The 27,992-nt window shown below is 40.2% G+C and overlaps 2 protein-coding genes across 3 annotated transcripts in view; one reads left to right on the plus strand and one right to left on the minus strand.

Moving 5' to 3' along the window:
- Positions 1-2,370: 2,370 nt before the first annotated feature.
- Positions 2,371-15,931, plus strand: rnf32 (ring finger protein 32). Its single transcript, XM_047350589.1, is given in 6 exon segments — positions 2,371-2,395; positions 3,011-3,153; positions 4,375-4,532; positions 8,069-8,168; positions 13,805-13,972; positions 15,701-15,931. Coding segments are annotated over 6 exon segments (825 nt in total).
- Positions 15,932-19,037: 3,106 nt separating this feature from the next.
- The window catches only part of lmbr1 (limb development membrane protein 1), a 51,084-nt gene continuing 42,129 nt past the window's right edge, over positions 19,038-27,992 (minus strand). For both annotated transcript variants that reach the window (XM_047349777.1, XM_047349776.1), the window contains 2 exons: positions 23,688-23,849; positions 19,038-21,602 (listed from right to left, as the gene is read on the minus strand). In XM_047349777.1, the coding sequence (XP_047205733.1) occupies positions 21,517-21,602; positions 23,688-23,849 (248 nt within the window). In that variant the 3' untranslated portion in view covers positions 19,038-21,516. The remainder of the gene's footprint in view (positions 21,603-23,687; positions 23,850-27,992) is intronic.

Genomic DNA, 27,992 nt, shown 5'->3' on the forward strand with positions numbered 1-27,992 from the left:
GGACTTGTATATGTCATTCCCAAGACGAATTGATGCTGTATTGGCAGCAAAAGGAGGCCCTACACCATACTAATAAATTAATGTGGTCTAAAACCAGGTGTTTCAGTTTCATTGTCCAACCCCTGTAGGTGCCCTATGTACTGATTAGGTGACTTCTGACTTCGGAGTTTCAGATTTTGTTTCTGAAGAAACATGAAAAAACATGTATCCTTTTCATTCCACTTCATGGTTATGCAGTACTTGCTCTTCGTCTATCAAATAAAATCCCTATAAGATATAGTGAAGTTTAAGGTGTTTACATGCATGCTCAGTATGAGGGATTGCTGCTAAGTCAATGCAAGCGACTGTCTGCTGTCTCTACATGCTCATCCAGGAGGAGTGAATGCTGCAAGTCACTGACTCAATGCAATCTGCTTGGTTTCCTTAGATAGAAAACCTTTTAACCACTTTGAATAATAAACTAAATTCGACGGCACTGTTTGATAGTTAGGATTTATTGGAATGTATGTATATTGACTTGAAATCTGAATGATTCGATTGAATTGACGACATGTGTTGTGAATTGGCGCTATATAAATTAAACTGAATTGAATTGAATTATACAATGTGAAGAAGTTCAAGGCAGTGACCTCTGTGCATATTTGGCAGGTAACTTCCCCTTACACATTTAACTTGAAATCCTGGCTCAGCTCACCAGTTTTTTGCATGTTAAAGTTAGTTGTCATTTCAAAAATACCACTGAAAGGGTAAAGAGGTGTGGGGGGAAGAAAGTTAAATAAAAAGCTCTTTAAAACATTACTCCCAGACAAAAAGACAAACAATGTCCCTAAAATCCATTCTGATGACAGTTGAAAGAATGTGGGCTTTCTGGTGGACTTGAGCCCCATCTTTGCCATATCTTTTAAGCGTGATTATTTACTTTAAAACAACAAACCAAAGCTCCAGGTCTGGTAATGTGGATCACGGACCTTTGATTGAGCCCTGAGCTTGAATTCTTAGCTAATAAATTGCTCCAATCTTTTGTTTGGGGCTTTAACGGCAGTGGTCTGCATTTTTCTAGCCCTAATCTCAAGAATGCCGCAGCCTCTTGAGAAGCTCAGGAGTTTCCTACTCTCCCAGAGCTTGGTCTTCCCTTTGTTTTCTTAGAAGACTCAACAGATTGACAGGCCTCACTGTTAGCCCTCTCCTTGGCTATCTGTTTACGCAGATTCTGACTGATCCCATCAAAGTCAATCATGGCTGCAGAACATTTAAAAAGTCATTCACACAACCAAACTAAATGTGAGAAACAAAGTTAACTTTCATCAGGTACACAAATTTTGTATTGTATTCTTATCTGTGTGGCTTTTTGTCTAAGGGCAACCTGGGAGGGATCCCTTAGCTCACTGCACAGGTATGAGCAGCTTCGCTTTGTTCAGTGCCTGCTCTGACGACAGCTCAGTGAGTCATCTGGGCACACAGACTATAGCAGCTTGCAAAAGTATTCATCCCCTTGGCTTTTTACCTATTTTTCTCCATTCCAACTTGTCATTTGAATGTTGTTAATGTTATTTTATGTGTTGGATCTGCACAAAATAGTCTAATTTGGTGAAGTGAAATGAAAATTAATAAAAAGAAGAAACTGATATTGACGTGTGAATATGTATCCACCCCCTTTGCTATGAAGCCCCTTAAAAGTTCTTGTACGACCAATTACCTTCAAAAGTTTCATAATTAGTGAAATGAAGTCCACCTGTGTGCAATCTAAATGTCACGTGATTTGTCAGTATAAACACCATGTCTGAAAGGCACCAGAGGCTGCAACACCACTAAGCTGGTGGCATCACACCACGAAGACCAAGGAGCTCTTCAAACAAGTCAGGCAGGAGTTGTAAAAAAATATCCAAATCCCAAAAGTAAGTTAGAAGAAGTAGAAAGAGCAATGTCTTTAAAATTATGAATTGAACAAGCATAAAAATAGAAAAAAATAAATATTATTGTTTGCTATTGTTTCTGTTTATTATAAGACTAAAGATTATGGTTGAAATTATATAATTCTTAGGCCTATTACTACTGTTTTGTTTTTATACTATGAAATTATATTACTTTTAAAAACAACACCCCGACCTTTCACCTCAGCTAATCAGAAGCAGTTACGTCAGATCTAGGTGACGGCGATTTTGTATCGTCTTATACTATGGAGAAACAGAACTCACGAATAATTTGTGATATATTTGCTGGCTCCTAAAACACCTGGCATGCATATGATAAAGGACGATATATGGTTTAATAACGTTTTATGGAAACCACTAAATATATATTATTCGACGTTTTTATGTTGAAACGCGACAACCTCACGTCTCAGCTCAGCCAATCAGAAGCAGTGCCACCATGTCTACTGGCGGTGACGCAGTAGGTAACCTAGTAACCACCGAAATATTTAATATGGAGATACAAGAGGTTTGGAACTAATTTTGTCTACATTTTGTTAATTAACTCTCTGAGTAAGCAGGTTTGATATAATTAACTGTTAATAATGTGTTTGGTGTTAATTTGAGTTCTTTGTCAGATGCTTCTAACCATGGACGTAACTGTCCTATCTCTGTGTTATTTAATTGGTTAGATAGAAAACACCCGTTAACTCTACAGTTTTCCGGAAAAAACATATAGAAATGTTAATAGTAAGACAATATATATGTATCAATATACCTTAACTGTGTAAAATGAGTTTAGGTTTGCCAACATTATTGAAAGACATGACTGCTCTTAATGTCAGTACTGAAAAAGGACGTATTTGACACAGTACATGCGTTCTTTACATCACAACCACACACTTCAGTGTATTTCATTGGGGGTTTATCTGATAGAGCAGTGCAAAGTTGCACATAACATGACACAATGTGGAAAACTTGAAGGGGTGGGAATACTTTTGCAAGGTGCTAAATGTACTGAAATGTTAAAATATATTTATAATGTCTCATCTTTATGTGATTAATGAATGCATAATCAGAAATTTTCTAATTGTTTATAGCTCAGAAGTTGGGTTTGGTGGCCTCACCTGCAGAAAGATTGACAGAGGATGAATGGACCCAGGTTAAGATGAGGTCTATACTGCAGGAGGAATCAGCTAAGCCATGTGCAATATGCAGGGAGGACTTTCGCCTTCAGGCTCAGGTATTCTCCAACACAGTAGCTTCTGATAAATCTTTTATTTTACCCCTTTATTTTCTGCGTCTGTTTTCAGGGAAAGCTGTGTTTCTTTGCGCACAAACAGCAACACACACAAGAGTTTTCCTTAGTCACCCTCTCCCCCACTGTTCTTGTATGTTCTAATCTGTGTGGACAACTGTACAAATTTACCCATATTGCCTTGGAACTCAACTGTGACACAATGATGTTGCAATCAGTGTGTTACTGTCAGGGTCATTCTGTCTTTTACACCTTTCTGATCCCCTTTTAAAGATGCCAATCTCCTCAAGAATGTGGGACGAGAATAGCCAGCCTCACAAAGCACAGTTGCCATAGATGCACATGTAAATATTAGTTTGACTCAGGGCAAAAAAGAAGTAAATTAGAGCCTGCTAACAAGGGAAAGTGACAAGAGAGAATCTTGAGTTGGCATTTTCCTGCAAGCCTTTAAACTGTGACAATGCAATTGTGTTACAGTCTTACACTTCACTGATGTGATTGTTAAAACTGCTTACAATAGCAGTTGTTATGAATCAGGGTCACAGGCTAGGATATTCACCAAGTTATCAACTTTCTTTGTTTCAACACATAATAAAAAAAAACATAGTTTTTGCAATAAAGATATTGGATTAAAATTAGAGGGTATTTTTTCATTACTTATTTTTATATGCTTAATATCTAAGTGAAACTCCTTTTTACAGCAAGAGAGACTCAACATTTCTCCATAATTTAATGGCTTGTCGAAGGGTCTTGGAAATTGTGCACAACGGGGAGCCCTTTCACTGGTGATAGAGTGTGTTGGTCAGGCCAAAAACAATGGGAAATCAATATGCCTCCCCTTTGCACTCAAGAGGTCTGAGTAAACTGGTTTGTGTACCAAGCTCCATGGCTTTGGCCGTCTCCTTTCAGGCGATTAAAAGGCTCTCTCTCAAAGGTATGAGGAGGCGATAGTCTGGGTCCTATGTGGCCCACAGGGGGTCATACTGACTCCTTCAGTCTTATTGGCCTGTAGCACTGAAGGCTAGAGACAGACATCATATCGGTACAAGCATTTATGTGTGTGTGCTGTGCTGAGGGTTTTCCTTGCACAAAATCTTTACAACTAAACAAGCCTCCTCTTGTCAGTTGAATAATTGTAAAATTTGGGAGCCGTTGCACTGTTTCTTCTTAATTTTTACTGCACATGTCTTTTCTGTCCTCGACCAGGTGTTGCTGTCTTGCTCCCATGTTTTCCACAGAAAATGTCTGCAGGCCTTTGAGAGGTACTCTGGAAGGAAGAGTTGTCCGATGTGCAGAAGGGAGCATTATGAAACGTGTTTAATTCATGATGCTGCTCAACTTTTCAGACATCAATGTGCTTCCAGGTAAACACGATACATACCAATATAATTATTGATACCATATCAGCGACCGCAGGGACAGGACTTTATCTAGTGCTCAGTACTAATACCTGTTAAACTCGTCCACATTTTTCACATTACAGTTGTATTTTATTGGAATCTTATATGATCCACAAATTAGAAAGTAGCACATAATTGTGAAATGTAAGGTAGATTATACTTCAACTAGGATAATCCTGGAAGAAAACCAATAAGAGTTAATAAAAGACTTGACACTGAGGTAGAGGTTAACCTACAGCTGTTGCCCAACTCCAGTCTTTGAGAGCAACTATCCTGGAATGTTTAGGCGATCACTTCTCCAAAACACCTGAATCAAATGAATGACCTACCAGCCCTCTGCAGAGCCGAATAACATGCTGAGGATTTAATTCAGCCATTTGATTCAGGTGTGTTTGAGAAGGAATGCTGAAGGAAAGTTGAAGAACGGGAGTCCTCTGGACATGGGCATCTCCGACCTACAGTCAGAGCTACAACGGAATGATTTTGATTTAAGCATATCCATGTGTATGAATAGCCCAGTCAAATCCAACCTAATCGGTCTACTCGTTTTCTGTCTGGTCTTTGTATCCTGCATTGATCCATACATGGAACAAAAACAAATGTTTTTGCCTCGTTGAAAAAGAAGGTAATCATTCATATGAGGGAGGCTCCTTGGTTTAATTTAGATCTGCATACTTTAAAGCACAATGTTAGTAAATTGGAGAGAAAATGGCGCTCTACACACCTAGAGGATTCCTACTTAATCTGGAAAAATAGCCTACTGTTGTATAAAAAGACACTTCGCCAAGCTAGAACAGCTTATTTCTCATCATTAATAGAAGAGAACAAGAATAATCATAGGTTTCTCTTTAGTACAGCTACTAAACTTACACATAGTCATAGCTCTGTTGAGCCATCCATTCCCTTAGCTCTTAGCAGTCATGACTTTATGGGATTCTTCTTAAATAAAATGTATTCTATTAAAAATAAAATCTTTGACATACTCCCGAAGATGATTACTTCATCCTCAGCAAGTGAGACAACATCGGAAATAACTGCAGAACCTGATTTGTGTTTGGATTGTTTTGATCCTGTGGAGTTTCCTGAGTTATCAGAAATATTAGCTTCATCTAAACCTTCAACTCGTATGTTAGACCCAATCCCAACCAAATTATTTAAGGAAGTGTTCCCTCTGATTACCAGCCCCATTTTAGATATGATTAATCTATCTTTAGTAAATGAATATGTACCACAGGCTTTTAAGTTAGCTGTTATTAAACCTTTACTTAAGAAACCTTCGCTTGATTGAGATGACTTAAAAAATTACAGATCTATATCCAATCTTCCTCGTACTCGTCATCTTCCGCTTTATCCGGGACCGGGTCGCGGAGACAGCAGACTCAGCAGAGACGCCCAGATGTCCCTCTTCTCAGACACCTCCTCCAGCTCCTCCGGGGGGAGCCCAAGGCGTTCCCAGGCCAGCCGGGAGACATAGTCCCTCCAGCGTGTCCTGGGCCGTCCCCTGGACCTCCTCCCCGTGGGATGTGCCTGGAACACCTCCCGAGGAAGGCGTCCAGGAAGCATCCGGTATAGATGCCCGAGCCACCTCAATTGGCTCCAACTGGCTATCCAATCTTCCATTCTTATCTCAAATTCTTGAGAAAATAGTTGCTAATCAAATGTGTGAGCATTTACACAGCAATGACCTGTTTGAAGAGTTTCAGTCAGGCTTCAGAGTTCATCATAGCACTGAAACAGCTCTGCTGAAAGTCACTAATGATATTCTTACGGCCTCAGATAATGGACTTGTGTCTGTACTTGTCCTCTTAGATCTCAGTGCTGCATTTGATACAGTCGACCATAATATTCTCTTAAAAAGGCTGGAATATGCTGTAGGGATCAGGGGAACAGCGATAGGCTGGTTTAAATTTTATCTGACAGATTCCAGTTTGTTCATGTAAATGATAAATCATCTTTAAACTCCAGGGTTAATTGTGGAGTACCACAGGGTTCAGTACTTGGGCCAATTCTCTTTACTATATATATGCTTCCAATAGGTCAAATTATCAGGCAGCATGGGATACATTTTCACTGTTACGCTGATGATACTCAGCTTTACTTATCCATAAATCCTGATGAACCCAACCAGTTAGATAGACTACAAGCATGTCTTGAAGACGTAAAAACTTGGATGACTTTAAATTTTTTGCTTCTAAATTCAGACAAGACAGAGGTTGTCGTCTTTGGACCGGAGTCTTTTAAAAAAGAAACTGCTTAGTCAATCACTTAACCTGGATGGCATTAAATTGACCTCCGATAATAAAGTAAAAAACCTTGGTGTTATTTTTGACCAGGACTTGTCATTTAAATCCCATATTAAACTGGTTTCTAGGATTTCCTTCTTTCATCTCCGGAACATTGCCAAAATTAGAAATATCCTGTCCAGGAGTGACGCTGAAAAAACTAATCCATGCATTTGTTACTTCAATTCTTTTCTCTTCCTAGAAGCTACACCTGGCCTGACTCTGTGTCTACCTGTGACACCTTTCTGGAGAGGGGCATAGTCCGAGCTTCTGCTGGCAACAACTTAATGATCACCCTCTACCGATGATCCACATAGCCCTGTCTTTCAGTATTTAACCCTTTCTCTCTCCTAGATATGGCAATTGACTGAGCTTTTACTGTGACTAACTCTATGTGCTTTCTTTCAGACTCTAACCTTGAAAACTGGCTCAGAGTTTATCTGTTCTTTCTCTCTAGGTGAAACGACTAAAGGAGCTACATCCATTAACATTTACTTTTCCTTCCCCTAGAAAGGACTCCTGGATCAGTGCTTCTTTGTTCTCTTTGTGTCTCTGCTCTGTTCTCTCAAACCCCAGTCAGTTGTGGCAGATGGCCGCTCATACTGAGCCTGGTTCTGCTGGAGGTTTCTTCCTGTTAAAAGGGAGTTTTTCCTTTCCACTGTCGCTACATGCATGCTCAGTATGAGGGATTGCTGCAAAGTCAACACCAGGGACTGTCCACTGTCTCTACATGCTCATCCAGGAGGAGGGAATGCTGCAAGTCACTGACTGGATGCAATCTGCTGGGTTTCCTTAGACAGAAAAACATTTTATCCAATTTGAATAAATAACTAACTCTGCACTGTTCAATGGTTAGGATTAATTGGAATGTATGTACCTGACTATTGTGAAGTGCCTTGAGACAACATGTGTTGTGAATTGGTGCTATATAAATAAAACTGAACTGAATTGAAGTGAAATGTGGATATAAAAAGGATATAAAAAGAGTACATCTCAGTAAATGGGAATATAGCAGAAATACAATTCATAATTAACAGAAATAAAGGCTTGAAAACATCAGTCTGTTTAACTAAAATAAATGAACTTTTCAATAATATTCTAGTTTATTGATAAGCACCTGTATTCCAACATTTGTAGGAGGGGACATTAAGCATACATTTTTAAATATGTTAACTGTTGATGTGCTTATTTTTTGATTGTTTTCTTTTTTCTGCTAAGGATTCAAGCATAGGGGCAGGGCTATGTTGCTCGTAAAAATGTTCAGAATATCAAGTTCACCAAAGACAAAAAGCTGAGACGCAAGTTCTTTGAGGAAAGGGTACGTTTGGTACTAAACTGCAGCAACCATCATTTTAAAGCATACAGTATTGGTAATGTTTACAGTGTTCAAGGACTATTCCAGAAGCCTGATTTTTGTCTTCCAAACACAGTTTTGATGCCTTTGTTCTGTCGCAAAACCGAATACTAATAATGCTTCAACCATCTAAATAAAATTATCAACTACAGATAGAAAGAAATTTGTCAAGCTGTTTCAGAACAACCTAGGAATTAATAAAGCTAAGCTCTGTCATAAAACAGAAACTGCAGGAACAGAAGTGTCCCTGTCCAAAGTGGGTTGAAACATTAACATGGACGGAAAGGGTGCCAGAAAGATGCCCCTTCTCCAAAATCAACAAATTTAAGACCCTTTAAAGATCGCACCTGCCCACATGAAACGGCCAAATCCATTGTAGGGGAAATTGTTATTTCCAACAAGACAAAGTTTGAACAATTTAGCCTAAAAAAAAAATAAGCATGTTTAGAGGCATTGGCAGTTTTTGATGTGGGCCATATGGGCAATTGCCCTGGGGGGCATTAGAACGGAAGGTGCACAAGGACCAGATAAAAATGTCTTTTCTGTTAGTTGCTTCTTGAACATGTTTTCTGTTGCTTTTTTGCATGACCAGTCAATGAAGAGTTGATGGCCCCTGTCAGCTAATAATAGGGGCAGTCATTTACGTTTGATTGGTTGGGAGGGCAGAAAGACAGGCTCCCCATGAGTAGCATTTTTGCGAGAACAACCACTGTCAGCTTTAAACAATCAGCGCCAGGAAACCAACATGCTTAAGTTAGCTGCAAAATTTCTGAAAGCAAAACTTCCAAACTTCCAAAACGTTCAACCAGAAACATTCCAGGAGGTTGTTGATAGCAACAAAAGTGTGTTTCTCAGCAACATGTTTAGGGACATTTGAGCAAATATTTGTAGAGTATATATTATTGTCAGTATGTTAAACTTAAGCCACAGAAAATCCACAATAAAACATTCCAGCCTGACAAAGAACTGTTTAAATTCATAATTAATGTAGCATTCACCCGCATAGTGAGCGGATGTAAACTTGTCAACGACACTGGATATCAGCTCACATTGCAAGACTTTCACCTTTAATATCTATACTTTTTATTATGATGGCCAATAACATTATTAGTTATTTAAGTAGTAACTGTGACAGATTTTGAATCTCTGAAGCAGAAGTGTGGGGTTTAGGAACTCACTGACCTCAGTGCTAACCTTTGAATGCACACACTCTCATCTGTTCTGACCGCTAACGCACCTTTGATGCTATGTAAATCATATACTTTGTTCACCAATGTGGACCGAGTTCTGTGTTTTAGTTTAAACAGCCTGGACATTCCGGTCAACACAACAGGATCCTTTCTGCTGTGCATGTTTGGGGCTGATTTTTACCTTAATTCACCAAAGCATGTCAAGTGTGTGCACAGGCTGAGGGTGAAAGACAGTGAAGGGGTGAAGAAAAAGACTCAAAGGTTTGGATGCTTTATGCATTTTACGTTTCTCATACACAAAAGAATGGATATGATGGAGTAATGCAGACAACTCTTTGACCCCTGGCTTTAGAGTCTTAAGCTTCATGATAGCCCATATGAAAAGGGAACATTGCCACCTAGTGAACCTGTCCAAACTAAGACCTTTAATGAACGACTACAGCGGTCAACGTTGCTCTCAATCATTTATCTACTTTCAATGGAGGGGAAATTATTTCTTCTGAAAATACACCCACTCACACCTCTTTATGATGGACAAAGCTCCAACAGATGGATGTTCAATGTCAAGTGAAGAGCAGGAGCTAGTTCATTCTGTGTGGAGTGTTGTAATCACACAGAGTGCTTTGCTTCAAAGAGGCTGATTGGGGAAATCGACATATGCATGAGGTCCACACTTCCAATATGTGGCAAGGGTCAGAGTGTCCTACCCACAGTCCCCTGACAGTTTCCAACATCTCATCCATAAACCGTTCCCTCATGTGCCTCATAAACAAAGACGCAGCATTTACTGAGCCAATTAACTCCAACCTAACACATACGGCTCTGTACAAGTTCACATCCTGATAAAGGAGTCATTCACTGTTGTCTGCTTCTTTATACTCGAGTAGAGATGCACCAAACATGCTTTTCCAGGCCTATACCAAATTCCACGTGTTCTTTTAGGTCGACAAAAATTTTGACCAATTTTTATGTTTTTTTTTTTTTCTAGGGACAATAGTACAGCTAAAAAAATAGAATATCTTTTTTGGAAAGTGAAACTCATGTATAGATGCAATACACTTGGATTGAAATATTTTAGCTTTTATTTCTAGTAATTTTGATTATAATTTACAGATAATGAAAACCCAAAATTCTGTGTTTCAGAAAAATTGAATACTGTGAAAAAGTAAAATATTGGAAACTCATGGTGTCACATCCTAATCAGTTAATTAACTCAAAACACCAGCAAAGGTTTCCGGAGCCCCTAAATGGTTTCAGTCTGAGTCAGTACGCGACACAATCATAGGGATGACTCCTGATTCTACAGATGTCCAGAAGGCAGTAACTGTCACCCTCCACCAGGACCGTAAGCCACTAAAAGGTCATTGCAAGAGAAGCTGAAAGTTCACAGAGTGCTGTATCGAAGCATGTTCATGGAAAGTTGAGTGGAAGGAAAAAGTGTGGTGGGAAAAGGTGCACCAGCAGCAAGAATAACTTTAGCTTTGAGAGGATTGTCAAGCAAAAACCCATTCAAGTTTTTGAAAGAGCTTTACAAGGAGTGGATTCAGTTTGGAGTCAATCCATCAAAAGCTACTACGCACAGACCGATCCTAAACATGGGCTACAAATGTTACATACCTCGTGACAGCCCACTCCTGAACCAGAGACAATGCCAGAAGCGTCTTACCTGGGAGAAAAAAAGCTGGACTGTAACTCAGTGGTCCAAAGTCTTCTTATGATGGGAGTAAAGTGTGGCTTTCATTTTGAAATCAAGGTCCAAAGGTCTGGAGGAAGAGTGGAGAGGCACAGAATCCTCATTGCTTGAAGTCCAGTGTGAGGTTTCCACAGCCAGTTGTGATGTGGGGTGCCATGTCATCTGCTGGTGTTGGTCCACTGTGTTTTCTAAAGTCCACAGTTAACTCCGCATCTACCAGGGAATTTTAAAGCATTTCTGCTGATGAGCTTTATTGAGATGCTGATTTCATTTTCCAGCAGGACTTTGCACCTGCCCACACTGCCAAAGACACCAACAGCTGCTTCAGTGACTTTAGTGTTACTGTGCTTGATTGGCCAGCAAATTGGCCTGACCTGAACCCCAAAGAGAACCTTTGAAATAGTCATGCAAAAGGAGCCCCAACCAAGTATTCCCTGCTGCACTAAGAGTTAAGACAAAGTTTTCCAGCTGGTCAGCTAAAGTGGACAGGAAAGCCAAAACATCTGAAGATGAAAAGTGAAAATTAAAGGTTGATGCATACTGCAGGTGAATTTCTACTGTTTTTGTGTGATTCAGCTGTTGTCGAGTAGTGGGTGGTCATTAGATCGTTTCATATCTTTTGTCACACGGAGGATGATCTTCAAGAGCAGCGCAACACAGTGCCGACAGGTGTGATTGACGTGATTTTTCAGGGGAAAGACTTATTTGCTTAGCTGACTGTAATGCAAACAGACATGTCAGTGCTAAGCCGGGACCTGTGTATGACGGGGACACCTATTCTTTCAGCTTTCCTTGTGATAGCAGAGGGCAATAAAACATCTTTGTATCATAAAGACGCAGGTGTTCCCTGGGAGAAGAGTGGAAAAAACACCAAAATATAAGGCCAGCGTCAGTATTCTTATCAGATTATTCCAACACAGAGCTTTCAATTTTTGCTCAGCTACAGAGGTCCGACCCTAAGTCAACACATTAAGTGAGACAGTACCGACATATAGATGGATTGCAGTGAGATAACGCCTCTGGATCCACCCCCGGTTTCCCATTTCTGTGCCCTCTCATCCACATCTAATGTGGAACAAGACAAAGTTCACCTCAGGTTGAGCTGTTTGCCCTGACTGTCAAAAAGTCAGCCAGCGACATAAAACCCTCCATTCGAATGGTTAAAAGTTGTTTAATTAGTGATAAAAGCCTAGCTGTAAAGCAATTCCGATGTGTCTGTGATTTAAGGCTTAAGAGTGAATATTTGCGTGTGTGTCACAGGGAAACAAGTTCAGCTCGTGCAAGCGTGCTCTGAGTTGTGCAGTTGCAAATGACAATTAATATTATTATTATCCCAGGATAATAATAAATGTGATGTTCCTGTGTGCAAACACGGACACCCTAATCATTTTTGTTGTTTCTGATTGTTTTTGATGTAATCTGATAACAGTTACTGTAAATAAGAGAAGGCAGTATCTTTTTTTTCATTTGTAAAACAAAAAGTGCCTCGCACATGTAATATTACGAATGTTCCCATGTTTTGTGACGTTACAACCACAAACCTTTTAGTATTTTAGTGTGATTTTATGTGAGAGCCAAACACCAAGTAGAGCATTACTGTGAAAAGGAAGGAATGCGATAAGTGTTGTTCGAAATGTTTAAAAAATTTAAAACGGAAGATTGTGGAGTAGAATAGTATTCAGCCTGCCTGAGTCAGTACAGAACAACTTCTGGCTGCCATTACAGTATTTTTTGGAACGTCTCTTCCTTTGCACATGTAAAGATTAAAATGTTAACACATTCTTCTGTGCAAAATAAAACTGATGGCTCCATCAGAGTGGATGGAGAGTGTCACAGCGAACGGTAGTTTCAATGTTAGGTCAGGACTTTGACTGGGCCATTCTAACACATGAATATGCTTTGATCTAAACCGTCCCATTGTAGCTCTGGCTGTATGTTTAAGGTTATTGTCCTGCTGGAAGGTAAACCTCCATCTTAATTTCAAGTTCTTTGCAGCCTCTAACAGGTCCCTGTATTTAGCTCCACTGATCTTCCCATTGACTCTAACCAGGTACTTTGCTCCCTTTTTTTTTTGCATGAAAGCCTAAAAGTTTACTTTTGGTCTCGTCTGACCAAAGCACCTTCTTCCTCCACATGTTTCTCAAACCTATTAGGCCTTCACAAAACAGCTTTATTTATACTAGGTTTAAATTACACTTGGGGGGGCTATTTACTCGTGAGTTGACTTCTGAAAATGACTTGTTGCATGATCCAAGTAAAGGAACCTCAATACAAATTTTTCCAATTTTTCTTTGTATAAATTATGTGCTTCCTGGTGCTGATCGATCACATGAAAGACATGGAAATTTGTGTTTGGAATGGGACAAAATGTGGAAAGTTTAAAGCGCTGCATGTATGTTATTTTGGAGCAGTTAGGTCTGCACAACGCAGACAAAAAAACAATGTTTGTGTTTGTGATTAAACAGGAAAAACCCTCAGCGAGCTCTGTTTAAATGTTTAATAGCACTATATCTTTTTTGTTTTACTGGTTTCCATTAATTCTCCACGTTAGTCGGAGACATGACAGTATTGATCTGGCTGTTTAACAACTAGAACCTGTCAGCGTGCCTTAGCAATTACAATAAACTCACAATTACCCATCGCTGAAAACCGCTCCATTGTGTATCTGAATGAAACATTCACATCCTTTGTGCCATTAAAATGGTTTTTCTAATTAGTTGCCGGAACTGAATGACAGCTTTGTCCGATACTGTCACACCGACATGGAAGCTTTTCTGAGTGATATCGACCGTTCGCTGTCATCAAGCAGACGAGTCTTCGAACAGCTGGAGAGAAAAGGCATCTCGGAACCTCAGGAGAACGAGTGGGAGCGACTGAAGAGCCAGGTCGGAAACAAGGCACAGTTGGTCATCAAACAAGACCCATAAAAAGGTCTAATCCTGGTTTGATTCTCCTTCCAGCCTTGCCTTCCTCCTGACATGTTAAAGCTTGTAATGGGACGAGAGCATCAAAGCTGCTATACAGAGACTACGGATCTCTACAGATGTGATCATTCACTTTACAATGTGAATGTGGATATGTGGGAGTAGTAATCTTTTGTTTACTAAAAACATAAGCAGGTCTGATAATGCACAGCAGACTTTTATTCATAGCCTGGACTGCCACTGGAGAGCTGAAAAGACGTTAAGATTTGTTGTTGCTCCTTAAGGCTTCATTGTGGGCTTTCTTTACCAACAGTGCCGTTTTTCCATTCAGTGGACCTGGGTGTGTGCAAAAAAAAAAAGATGTCTTTATTTTTCTTTATCTAGTGTGAAAAGGTTGAGGCAGCATGAGGCAGGAGTGGCTCAACCTTGACATGAAGCCTCAAACGCTAAATGTGCTTTCAACTTAGCTTGCACCTTTCTATTAACTGGAGTGCAGCTTGCTATGAAACATTTAACAGCAGGACACATTGGCCTCTAAATACAGGAAGCTGTCGCTGGTTAATCATTGGTGGGGCTGTGCTGGTTTATAGGCACAACTCTGCTTGCAAAAGTGTTTATCCCCCTTGAACCTTTCTAGAGTTTGTCATTTCACAAACTCCTGTGTGTTTCCTTAGGATTTGTTTGTGATGGACTAAGACATAGAGCTTGATTATGAAGTGGAAAGAAAATGAGGTCTGACGTGCATTTATATTCACCCCCCTTTACTCTGATACCCCTAAATAAAATCCACTGCAACGGATGACTTTCAGAAGGCACCTATTGAGTAAATAGCGTACATCTGTGTGCAATTTAATCTTAGTAGTATAAATACCAAGCCGTTTTCTGAAGACCAGAGGTTTTGTTTTTAGACTTTGTGACCTGCATGCAAAACCACTGCACATCAACCTGATAACACTGGATAACATGGTTGTGGCAAGATCATGTTGTGGGGCTGCTTTTCTTCAGCGCGGATAGGAAACCTGGTCGGAGTAGATAGGGAGATGAAGCTCAGTTCAAGGCGATCTTAGAAGAAGGTCTTTTGGAGGCTGCAAAGCACCCGAGACCGGACGGGAGATTTATCCTCCAGCAAGACAACGACCCTAATTACACAACCAGAGATTTAATGGGATGGTTTAAATCAAAGCATGTTCATATGTTAGAATGTCCCACTCAATGTCTTGACCTAGATCCAGTTGGGAATCTGTTGTAAGACTTGAAAATAAATGTTGGCAGATGCTCTCCATGCAGTCCTGAGTTAGCTAGAGATTTTTTTTTGCAAAGAAATAAGGGAAACATGGTCTGCATCTAGATGCACAAAGCAGTGAAAGATATAGCTGATAAGACTTGCTGGTTTTACAGAAAATTTACACAGTGGGGCTGAATACAAATGCTTGTATTGGTAAACGATGTATCCCATTCCTTTTGACTTGAATTATAAGCTATTTAGTGTTGATCTATCACATAAAATCCTAACAAAATACGTTGGTGGTTGTAACAGAATATGGAATATGCATTTTGCAAGGCGCTGTATTACACTGTATATCACTATTTTCTCAAAATATGAGTCTGTAAAAGTCAAAGACCCGTCTACTAGCTAATAAATCAAAAGGAAGCTTAAAATGTAACTGACTTCTCCTTTAATTTAAACAGGTTATCCACAGAGGTACCTGGGACTGCCCCATCTGTCTGACTGCAGTGTGTGAGACTGAACTGGCATCTGAACCTGCCAGATCTAGCAATCAACAAGTTAGACGCACCGTGCTGTTGTCATGTTCCCACCTGTTCCACCAACCTTGTTTAGAGGCCTTCGAGGCCTTTACAGAAGATAGCAGACCTACATGTCCTCTCTGCAGATCTGCATACCACAAGAAAGTCATCTAGCCAGGTAGTGTTTTTGGATCATCAGGCATTTTAAATACTGCAAGATTGAAAATGCAAACATCCTGTCTGGGTGTTTGTATCTTTTGTATTTACATAAAAACAAGTGTGAAAAGTTGTATTATTTTCTGCTGATGCTGTAAGAGTTAGGGACCAGCGGTTGATCTTGAGGGGGCCGGTTATTTCATTACTTCATTATTTCATGCATTTGCAGTTTAAGCTGTTATGTACACAACTTTTTCAGGTACAAACCTTTGAGATGTTTTGTAACCACTTTGACAACTGAGTAAAGAATTTTCTATAATATACTGCAGAGATAGACAATATGTTGAATAGAAATCTGCAATGGATTCTGCATTTGGTAGGCTGTTATCTAAGGTGCCAACGATTCCAACTCAGCTATAGATTTGGCCATTTGGATGGACTTTTAGTCTTTTGTGTCCCAACCTCATACAGATCTTAGGTACAAAGATGCTAAAACACCAGTGACATAATGATGAAGCAGAGTCTAGAAAATTTTGCTTAATAGGAATCAATGTCGTAATCACAATATTCAACAACACTGCAGTTTCATGTTTTCCTCATCTCGTGGAGCCCTAACCCACTTGTAGCTTAGCATAAGGGAATGTGGATATGTGATAGTAAAAAAACATCTACCAGAACATCTCTCTGGTTGGAGAAGCAGCAAATTGACCTAGAGCAGGGGATCCGCAACCATTTTAGTGCAAAGACACGTTTTTGCCCTTGCTCCTGGTAAATAAATTTCTCTAGAGCCGTAAAACCCTTCAACAAAATTATCACCTTCGTCCTTGACGCAGCTGTCGCAGGTTCAACTCCCAGGCGACCTTTGCTGCATGTCCCCGCCCTCTCTTCACCCCTTTCCTGTCAGCTTACTGTCAAACATTTAAGAAAAATAAAGGCCACTAGTACCGCAAAAAAAAAAAAAAACATAAAAAAGATCATGCTAAATACACTGCTCAAAAAAATAAAAGGGAACACTTAAACAACACAATATAACTCCAAGTAAATCAAACTTCTGTGAAATCAAACTGTCTACTTAGGAAGCAACACTGATTGACAATCAATTTCACATCCTGTTGTGCAAATGGAAGAGACAACAGGGGGAAATCTCTGGCGATTAGCAAGACACACTCAATAAAGGAGTGGTTCTGCAGGTGGGGACCACAGACCACTTCTCAGTACCTATGCTTTCTGGCTGATGTTTTGGTCACTTTTGAATGTTGGTGGTGCTTTCACACTCGTGGTAACATGAGACGGACTCTACAACCCACACAAGTGGCTCAGGTAGTGCAGCTCATCCAGGATGGTACATCAATGTGAGCTGTGGCAAGGTTTGCTGTGTCTGTCAGCGTAGAGTCCAGAGCCTGGAGGCGCTACCAGGAGACAGGCTAGTACACCAGGAGACATGGAGGTGGCCGTAGGAGGGCAACAACCCAGCAGCAGGACCGCTACCTCCACCTTTGTGCATGGAGGAACAGGAGGAGCACTGCCAGAGCCCTGCAAAATGACCTCCAGCAGGCCACAAATGTGCATGTGTCTGCACAAACGGTTAGAAACCGACTCCATGAGGATGGTATGAGGGCCCGACGTCCACAAATGGGGGTTGTGCAGCTCAACACCGTGCAGGACGCTTGGCATTTGCCAGAGAACACCAGGATTGGCAGATTCGCCACTGGCGCCCTGTGCTCTTCACAGATGAAAGCAGGTTCACACTGAGCACATGTGACAGACGTGACAGTCTGGAGACACCGTGGAGAGCGATCTGCTGCCTGCAACATCCTTCAGCATGACCGGTTTGGCAGTGGGTCAGTAATGGTGTGGGGTGGCATTTCTTTGGAGGGTCGCATGGACCTCCATGTGCTCACCAGAGGTAGCCTGACTGCCATTAGGTACCGAGATGAGATCCTCAGACCCCTTGTGAGACCATATGCTGGTGCGGTTGGCCATGGGTTCCTCCTAATGCAGGACAATGCTAGACCTCATGTGGCTGGAGTGTGTCAGTAGTTCCTGCAAGATGAAGACATTGAAGCTATGGACTGGCCCGCCCGTTCCCCAGACCTGAATCCGATTGATCACATCTGGGACATCATGTCTCGCTCCATCCACCAACGTCACGTTGCACCACAGACTGTCCAGGAGTTGGAGGTGCTTTAGTCCAGGTCTGGGAGGAGATCCCTCAGGAGACCATCCACCGTCTCATCAGGAGCATGCCCAGGTGTTGTAGGGAGGTCATACAGACACATGGAGGCCACACACAATACTGAGCCTCATTTTGACTTGTTTTAAGGACATTATATCAAAGTTGGATCAGCCTGTAGTGTGTTTTTCCACTTTAATTTTGTGTGTGACTCCAAATCCAGGCCTCCATTGGTTAATAAATTTGATTTCCATTGATGATTTTTGTGTGATTTTATTGTCAGCACATTCAACTTTGTACAGAACAAAATATTCAATGAGAATATTTCATTCATTCAGATCTAGGATGTGTTGAGTGTTCCCTTTATTTTTTTGAGTAGTGTATATAATTACTATATAAAATGTATGTGTTTTATACCTAAATTAAAGAAGCAGTTATTTCTATTTTGGGTTTTAGAACAATAAAAATGTAACTTTTACAATAAGCAGATTCACCAGACAACAATGCACCTGCCCCAAGCTGTTAAAGGACTGAAGTGCTGCTAAGACCTTGATCTTATTATGTTGACTTGTTTTATTTTTATCTTATTATCTTTTGTGTTTAGATTCACTTTAATTCAAAATAAAACTATTTTTTTCTGGAGTTTCAATGCATCTATTGAACCAAACCTCATAGAAAATCTGTTATAGTTCTACTTTTATTAAAATTTATATTAAAAAAACAAAAAACAAAACATGCTCAGTTCCACACAATGTTTGACCAAAAGAGCCACTGTGAATCACTCTGGATCCCCTCACCTAGAACTTAAGCTTTAAGCTTATATTACCAATAATATTTACATTTAGAGCAGAAAGTGGGGACTTAACATCAAAAAACAGCTAGATAATGTGAAAATGCGATTTCCACCTTAGGCCACGTAGAAGTCGCTACATCAAATACCCAGAGAATGAAAACTGTTAAACGTTTTACTTTTATTTGCAAACACACAACAAAAATACAATTTATCAGACTGAGAAATCGTAAAAAAACACATTCACAAAACATGTACCAAAATTACATGGAGAGATTGACAGACTGAAATCAAAGCCACACCTGCAGCTCACACTCCATCCATGTACACAGAAGACCTGTACTGTAAAACCAGAATAAAGCCTTGAAAATGAAAAATGGTCCAATATTTAGATGTGATGTCTTATTTTCCCTACCAGTTATTGCAAAGTCCAATTTATGTAGCTGATGCAATTTAACATAACTGTTATTTTCACTTTAATGCTCCATTAAACCGGCTTCCAAATACAAAAGAATAAAATCTTGACTTTGACTTATTCAACTGCCTCCCTGTCAAAGAAAAAAAAACATTTTTCCGAGTAGTATCCATGTTTTAGTGTTATCCCAAAGCCAATAAAATACAAATTATAGCCATATATCTGGTGGTGTAGAAAGGGATTTGTTTGAACTATTTAGAAATATTACTAGATGCCCTTTATGCAATATTCTCATGTCTAATGCATAATGTTACCAGTGATTAATAGATGAGAATTGCACATTTTCTTTTGTTCCAGTCTTGAATGCATATATAACTTCAGATTTCTATTTGTCACCGCAAAAAAAAAACAAAAAAAAAACTGTCATCAATAGATTCATTCCGAACTAAGCAAGAAAGTGCTGAAAAAGGAAGCTGCTTTCTGAACCTTAGTCGTGAAAAGAAACGTAACGTATAGCTGGCTTTGAAGCAGAAACTCTGTGGCTGATGGGATCACAGTGCAGCTGTGCAAAGGGACCAATTACCATCACATTAAGCCTACAAGATGTTTGTCATAAGGCATTTGAGGTGATTGTGAAGACAAAAAAAATCACAGTTTAGAAGATTATGCAGCAATGCAATAAAATGTAGAGGGACGCCTGAGTTACCAAGTCTTTCTCTTGGCTACAAAGCTGGCTGGCTTGTGGAGCTCTGTGAATTCATAGCACAAAGTGTTTGTGGTCTACTGATGTTGGTCCTCTAGCAAAGACTCCTTTACTTTCACTTCATGTTGTATTTAAATCATGTTTCACTAAAAACAAGTGGTTGATAGCCCTCTTAATTACTGTTAGATAAAGTGGACAAGCTGCAAGTCCAGCCATGTTTGTACCTACTATCCTCACCTGTGCAGAGTGTGAGATCAATGCAGATGGATGCCTCTGTGCAGCAACATCCCAAGCCTTCAGTGTCTGAATTTTATAGGGACACATTTAATTAAAAATACTCTAAAAAATGGTAATTCTGTCAGACCTTCATTGCGCTCAGTGAAAACAGATTATTTACATCCAAACAATGGAATAAAAGTAAAAAATATTATGTACATGTAAATACAACCTTTACAAACAGACACTTTTCTGTGCCTGTCTTTTTGTTTTTTTAAAGAGGAAAATCGTAATGATTTAAAATGTGCACCAATAGAAAAAAAAAATGAAGACAGATCTACAGATTCCCTTCAGATCCACAAAGGTTTTCTGATCAGTGAGATTTGGCTTAGAAACAACTGTTTCCCAATTCCTGATTAGCTGAAATCAAATCTGGAGCACCTTTTTAAAAAAAAAAAAAAAAAAAATGTATCCTGCTTTATACAAACCAACATCAAAAAATGAAATCCCACTTGCATAAAGCCAAATAAAAACAAATAGGACAGCAGAATTACCACAACATTAGACGGTCAGACCTGACAGCTGCAATGCATATAATGCAACCCACAGCCCACTGTGCAGCATTCTGCACTGGCTCTGCTGAGTGGGAATAAAACACAACTTGACATGTTTCATAAAGCATTTATGGTTATTTTTTCTTATTTTTAAGCTCCAGGAAAAATAACAAATTGACACCCTCTCATGCTTGCATCACTTCTCAAAACAATACAAAAACATTTATTCTGAGTTTCTCATCTACATCAATAAAAGACAAAAATGCATTTAAATAAATTTCAAATTGAGCTGTTGGGTTCTAATTCAACAACTGAATGCGAGACTGATTTAAGACTTTGATAGAGCGGAACCAAGCAGAAGGCGCATCTGCTTTTATCTAGTGCAAAGGTAGAAGTTGCCGAAAGAAATAAGGTAACAATGCTGGGTGCAAGAATGCCCCAGAAGCAAAAGATGGGTAGTTTAAAGTCACAGTCGAGGTTAGCATCAAGGTCAGTACACTGATGCCAGTCTTTTTCACTCCTCTGTGTCCACCCTGGCTCTGTCCCAGCTTCCATCAGAGACGCAGAGGATGGAATGTCACGAAGCTAAATTGCTCTCAGCCTCCATTTGCAGCAACAGTCAGACACTACCTAGGTCTATTAAGTTCCTTACCATCCTTTTCACCTTTCAGCACCCAGGCAGTACTGTCGAAATCTCCCTGTGGCTCAGTTAGCGCGTGTGTGTGTGTCCACGAGCTGATCCATCGTCCCTTTCACAGAGTTTTCTGATGCCCATTGGCCGAGAGCTTCCCAGATTCAGGGTCTGCAGGGCTGTTTGACAGTTGCAATTTATCCAGACCTGGGCAGAGGGAGATAAGGCAGAGAAATCTCATTAAAAAGCCTCAGACTTCATTTAGGCAGAGGTATTGATGTTCTTTTCTCCCCTCAGAGCCTCTATCTGACATTTTCTAACCCTATTTCATCCTGTGTATCAAACATTCAGAGTTAGTCACACCAACTCTTTAAAACCAGCCAATGTTTGTTCCTGGATGCTATTTGTTTTTTTTTTTTTATCTCTCTATAGGCCATAAAATCTGAAAAAGTGCATCAATTGCATCTAAGTAAATTAGAATATCACTGAAAAGTTTAATTATTTAATCAATTTCATTCAGAAGGTGAAATTTTTAGCTTACAGCAAATGAGATACAAAATTCAGATTCTCAGAAAATAAGAAAATACATAAGGCTAGTAAACAAATTTCTGTATTTTTTTAATACAGAAATGTAAGCCTACTGAAAAGTATGTCTATGTACTGTACATACTATACATTTCATAATTGGTTGTCACCCTTTTTACATTATTCACTGCATCAATGCAGCGTGGCATTGTTGCTCACTCAATCCTCCATGATTTCCTGCATGTTTTGAGGTTTCCTGGCTTCACAATCCTCAGAGACTCTGGCTAGAAGACTGTTGCTTGAGCACCTTTTTCTACCACATTTTCTTTCTTCCACTTAACCTTCTGTTATTATGCTTGGATACAGCACTGAACAGCCAGCTTCTTTAGCAGTGACTTTTTGTGTCATCATGGTGTTTTTGTTAAAAAGAAAAACAGGTGGGGAAGAGGGTCTGCCATACCACGCAGACGGGGAGGGAAGTACTGTGGGGCAAAATGCCCTCCCAGTGAGCCAGCTCCCCGGCTCACCCAATAGGCCAATAGGTTCGTCGAGTTCCAATAAAGGAGGGAGTCACAGGCATATCCACCGAGCCCAAGGCTAGGAACAGGCACCAGGCCCCGAGAACCAAACGCAAACCAGGACCAACACCCCTAACCCCCCCAGAAATGCCCAAACCCTCAAACCCTGATCCCCAGCCCTGACACCCAGTCCCCAGCCTGAAGAAGCCACCGACCCCCAACGAAGAGGAACCAGCCGGAAGCACGCAGTGACAACCAAGAGAGTGGCTTAAATAAAAAAAAAACAAAAACAGATCAGCCAGCCCAGTGCAACAAGAATATGCCACACAAATGGAGGGCATACAACCAACATGCCCAACCACCCTCGAACCCACAGGGCAGAGCCAACAGCAACAAAACATGCCCCACACCAACACCGAGGCGGCCAATAAGCCACACCCGACCCAAAACGGGAGGCCCACCCAAATGCAAACCCCGAGCCAGCATAGGCACATCTAACCCCCATAGACAAATGAACTAAAACCACCAGCGCTAGCCAGGCAGTCAAGCACACCCTGCGACGGCCCACCCGGCCCACCACCATGCCCAAGGGAAAGACACCGACCCAGCAAGCTGAAGGGTGCTGCAGAAAGGCCACAGCCCGCACCGCAAAGAGGCTGCATCCCCCCAAACACCAGACAGACGTTGCCCTGCCAGAAAACCCACACCGAAGTCCACAAAAGGCAGAGATCCCACCGAGAAGCCGAGACCACTCCTACCTGAGAACAACTCCGGCCAGCCCGCCCGCCCAAACCATACAGACCCCTCCTCCAGACAGAATCGGAACCGAGAACTGTCAGAAACTGGAGCTAAGACAAGAAACTAGAATCTAAACCGGAACCACCCAGATCCAAACGATGCCTATCCCCACCCACCCCCACCCCAGAAGAAAACCTGCAACCCCAACATTCAAACAACTCCCAGAACTCATAAGACGTTAGACACCCAGGTTGACTTTGCCCCACCCACTCCCACAGACCCTCCGCCCCACCAGCAGAATCCACTCCTTGAAGGAGAAAGCACCTGCGATAAGATGCTACCTTGCCACCAGTTAAAAATTTGAGCTTTCAATTTTTGAATTGAATTGCTGAAATAACTTTTCTGTGACATTCTCATTTATCAATATGAACCTGTAAGTTATGAATGCTTCAGACAAGACTTTTGTGGAAACGATAAGATTAGGTTAGAATTGGGCTTTAAAGACATTTACCTAAAGCCTTTAGGAGTTCTTCCCGCACTGCTGACGTGAATTTTCTCACAAGACAAAGAGTTGTCACAACAGCAAAAAGCATGTTGTATGAGAGGACGATGTAGAAGTTTCCCAGCCAATTAAATCTCCCAAAGTCTCCCAAGAGATCAAACCTGGTGATACCTGCGAAGCACAAACAGAACTGTCAAATAGTTTTTCTGTAGTGTTAAAAAGACAAAATCCACAAAAAGAATGCACGTTTTTTTTTGTCAATGCCAACTTTGAAAAGTTGAGTTCTGTATTCATAAGCAGGATTGTTTCTGCTACTGGAGGCTACTGGAAAATGCAGCAATGTCTTCCCTGCATGCAGTTCAACAGATCTTTCTGCAGGAGCTTATCTCAGCTCTAAGAAAAGGAAGCTAAACATTTCAAAGACATTTAGAGTATAAAACATATTTTCAGAAGTCATTGGTCTTTTAATCATATCAAATGTTTTCAGAAGTGCAACACATGTTCACCGTACTGTTCCAACAGTTTAAAGTTTGTTTGATGAGATGCCAGAAAAAGTACCTGAGTGATGGCAGTTTTCCACCGATTGAAAGAATGCTAAATAATGTAGCCCACCAAATATCGGCTTCAGGTTGTTCTCTGAAATTAGTGTTTTTTACATTTAGATATAGCAAGGACAGCTATAATTGTAATCATTTTTAATATTATTAACTTGCGTGCATCGGGCCTAAGCCAAAATAACATTTTGGTGTAGCTCTGCACTGTGCAGTTTAGTTTTGCTGTAAAGCAAGTACACAATAATGGTTTTTAACTCAGCACAGGTATTTATCATAGATTTAGCTCAAGCCATCAGAATCAAAATAAATAGGACACTTTTGGCAGCAGTTGTGAAGTTAGATTATTTTACAAATTTTGCACTGTGTTAAACCTATTTTTCAGTCTTTCCAAATGTATTCATGCTCTGATGTTTTAGCATCTAAATATTGGCACCATTAAAATATAGATGAGCGACTGCTTTACATCGGCCTTAGCAGACATTTCTGCAGGTAGGACATACCGTGCTTTTCATAAAGGTGTTTTGCAGATTAAGTTCTCTACAAACAAAGGTACAGTTTAGTCTTGTAGGTCCCTCTTAGCTCCACACTAATGTTAGAACTTCTGTCTTCCCTGATCATGTTTGGATCAAAGTCAAATTCCTACTGCATCCATGTTTCTTTTCCCAGCCTGTTAATCGTTATGTCACTGACTCATGTTATTGTATATTTGAATTAGGATTTACATATCTTAAAAGATACTTAAGCTGTCAATACGATGATAAAACACAGTTTTATTTAATGTGATAAACTGCAAGCAAACCACCATTTTAAGCCTGTGTCTCATAACGATTTCATATCTGATCTCTCCCATAATTTGTATGCAGGAGTCATATTCTGATGTGTCCGACTGAAGAAGCCCCAGTCTCTGGGCACTACTTCTCCTGAAACATATTCACAATCTCTGCCGTCAATTAGATTGAGCTATCGATCCGATGTCTGCAGAGATGTATTTGAAGCTGCAGTAAGCAGTTCGGCAGCCATCACAGACCTTTAACAAAATTGCCCGTGAAGAGGCAGGGAGAAGAATTACGGAGACCTCAGTCGATACAGCTAGCGACTGTGGTCTGGCCAAATTTGTTTCTAATACCAAAGGTTCTGATCCTGGTTTGGTCATTTGAGAAAATCTAATTAGAGTAAAAAAAAAAAAAAAAAAGACTTTAAAATTTCTGGAGCATATTAGTGGTAGAGAGTTGCAGACATCTGCATGCTGCTGGTTATACAGCCAAGAGGAATGAATCTGTTTGATTGGGATCATAACAGATTAAGATTCAGGTTTCAGATTAAAGTTTCAGATTGAATAAATCTTTACTGAGACACTTTAGGTATAATCAGATGCCTGTGTATGTTTACCAAACAAGCAGCTGATTTTTTTTTTTATATTTCTTCATCTCAAATCTAATATTGTTAGTCCGAAACAACACAGGCTTTCTGCACACTCTTACTTTCAAAGTTCCAAAACCAAATTTCCAGATTTCTTTGTCAATTTTTGGCCCATTTCACACATTAATTAAAACATTCACTAGAAACATTTACTAGAAACTTAAAATTTAAAAAAATATGCACACATTTTGACAATACACAAGTACATAAAAAAGACCGCAGGGATTGATGCATCTTACAAGTGTTACCCATTTTGAGTTCGATGACACAGTTAGATCTGGTCCTCTCCCATGTTTAAAATACACCAGATTTTCCATACAAGGTCTTAAATTATGTTTAGGTTTGTCTCAAATGTGTTTATCTATTGCTTGCTGTGTCCATTGGCTTGTTTTCTGAGAAATTAGCAGGTGGGGAGGCATTGCATGTTGTAGCGGTAGAGTTGGCGCCTCATATACAGAGGTAATAGTCCTAGACTCAGCCGTCCTGGGTTCGATTCCCGACCTTGGGACCTGTGCTCCACGTCTTCCCCCTCCTTCTCTCTCTGCCCATTTCCTGTGTCAATAATGCCACTAGAACCAAAAAACATCTTAAAAAATGAGCTGGTGGCATTCATTTGATCTATAATCAGCAGGTCTGTCATTATAGTTAGTAACACAAAAACCTGGGTGGTAGATTATATTATAACTAAATGCAGAGTAGAAACATGCTTACAATAGAGTACCTTGTTTTAAGAAACTCACATTTTCTTTTTCTTAAAAATGAGCAAAGTCTGGTTCTCCATTCACATGAGTTTCTTTTTTCACACTCATGACATTCTAGAATCAAACTCTAGACTTTTCAAGTCTGCATAACAACCCTGACTACAGAGAAATCGACAGTCTCTGAACCCTAAAGTTCAATAAGGTTCATAACCCTACCACTCTGCACCCTGGGAACTATAATATGTGTTATAATATGCATCTGATGTAACACATCTGTCACCTCCCTGTTAAGATGACGTATATTCCGCACAGCTTTGTGCTGTGGTACTCTTGTTTCCCCCCACTGGAAAGTACACAAAAAAACACAAAACGTTTTTCTTCTCTCTTAACATCTCACTTCGTCACACTCAGCTGTCAATGTGTTTTTTTATCTTTCAGTGGGAGGCCTTTTTCCCCTTCAGTTCTGTCTCATGCATCTATTCCTTTCATTTATTCAGTGTCACAAAGCAGAACCTGTTGATATTTTGTAAAGCTCCCAATGACTCACTGTATGCATGCTCCATCCCATTCTCCAGCCGGTTGGTCTCTCTCTCTCACACACACACACACAGAATAGGACTATTTAAACAGCTGGGCTCCGCATGTTTATTACTGCCATTATGATGGCGCCACTCCTGGCATTTTTACCCTTTCTATTTGCACTCTGTTTTAATGTCACTATAGAAATTTTCAGTACGTTCAACCTAAAATGACCTCATGTTGATAGTGAACGTGAAAAGATCTGTATAGAAGCCATGTTTACCCGTACTTAAACTGCCTTGAAAAAATGGTCATAACCCTTGAACCTTTTCACATTTCATAATGTCACAAAAACAGACTTCAATGTATTTTATATGAAAAATTAAGGAAAAACGGGCGCGGCGCTGGTGGTGTAGGGGTTAGCGTGCGACCACATATAGAGGCTATAGTCCTCGAAGCGGCCGTCCCGGGTTCGAATCCCGGACCCGGTGACCTTTGCCGAATGTCTCCCCCTCTCTTTGCCCCTCCTTCCTGTCTGCCTACTATCAAAAATAAAGGCCTCTAGCGCTGAAAAAAATTATTTAAAAAAAAAATGAAGGAAAAACTATAGTGGCAGTAAGATGCTGTGGGGAGGTTCTCTTTCAGTAGTTGACAGGGAGATTGATGGGTAAGTACAGGGCAGTCCTACTAGCATACGTGTTAGAGGCTGCAGTGGGGAACTACCTTTGAAGGAGAACAATGAGATGAAACATACAACCAGAGATGTGATGGAAGGGTTTACATTGAAGAATATTTTTGAGTTAAAACAGTCCAGTCAATGTCCAGAACTAAATCCAACTAAGAATCTGTGACAGAACAAACATACTGACTCAAATTGTGAACACACACCATTCTTTTCATTCCACTACCCAATTATTTGCTACTTTGTGTTGCTTTATCACATAAAATCCTAATAAAATACCTTTCAGTTTGTGAGTGCAACATGACAAAATGTGAAGAGGGTTGAGGAGGACAAATCCTTTTTGTAAGGCACGTTATTGTTTGGAGCTAGACACAAGGAACCCTCTGAAAACTCACATTCGGAAACAGAACAGTGGAAAGACTCACTTTTCTTTATAGAA

The sequence above is a fragment of the Girardinichthys multiradiatus genome, chromosome 21 (genome assembly GCF_021462225.1).
Source record: "Girardinichthys multiradiatus isolate DD_20200921_A chromosome 21, DD_fGirMul_XY1, whole genome shotgun sequence".
In the NCBI taxonomy this organism is placed as follows: Eukaryota; Metazoa; Chordata; class Actinopteri; order Cyprinodontiformes; family Goodeidae; genus Girardinichthys; species Girardinichthys multiradiatus.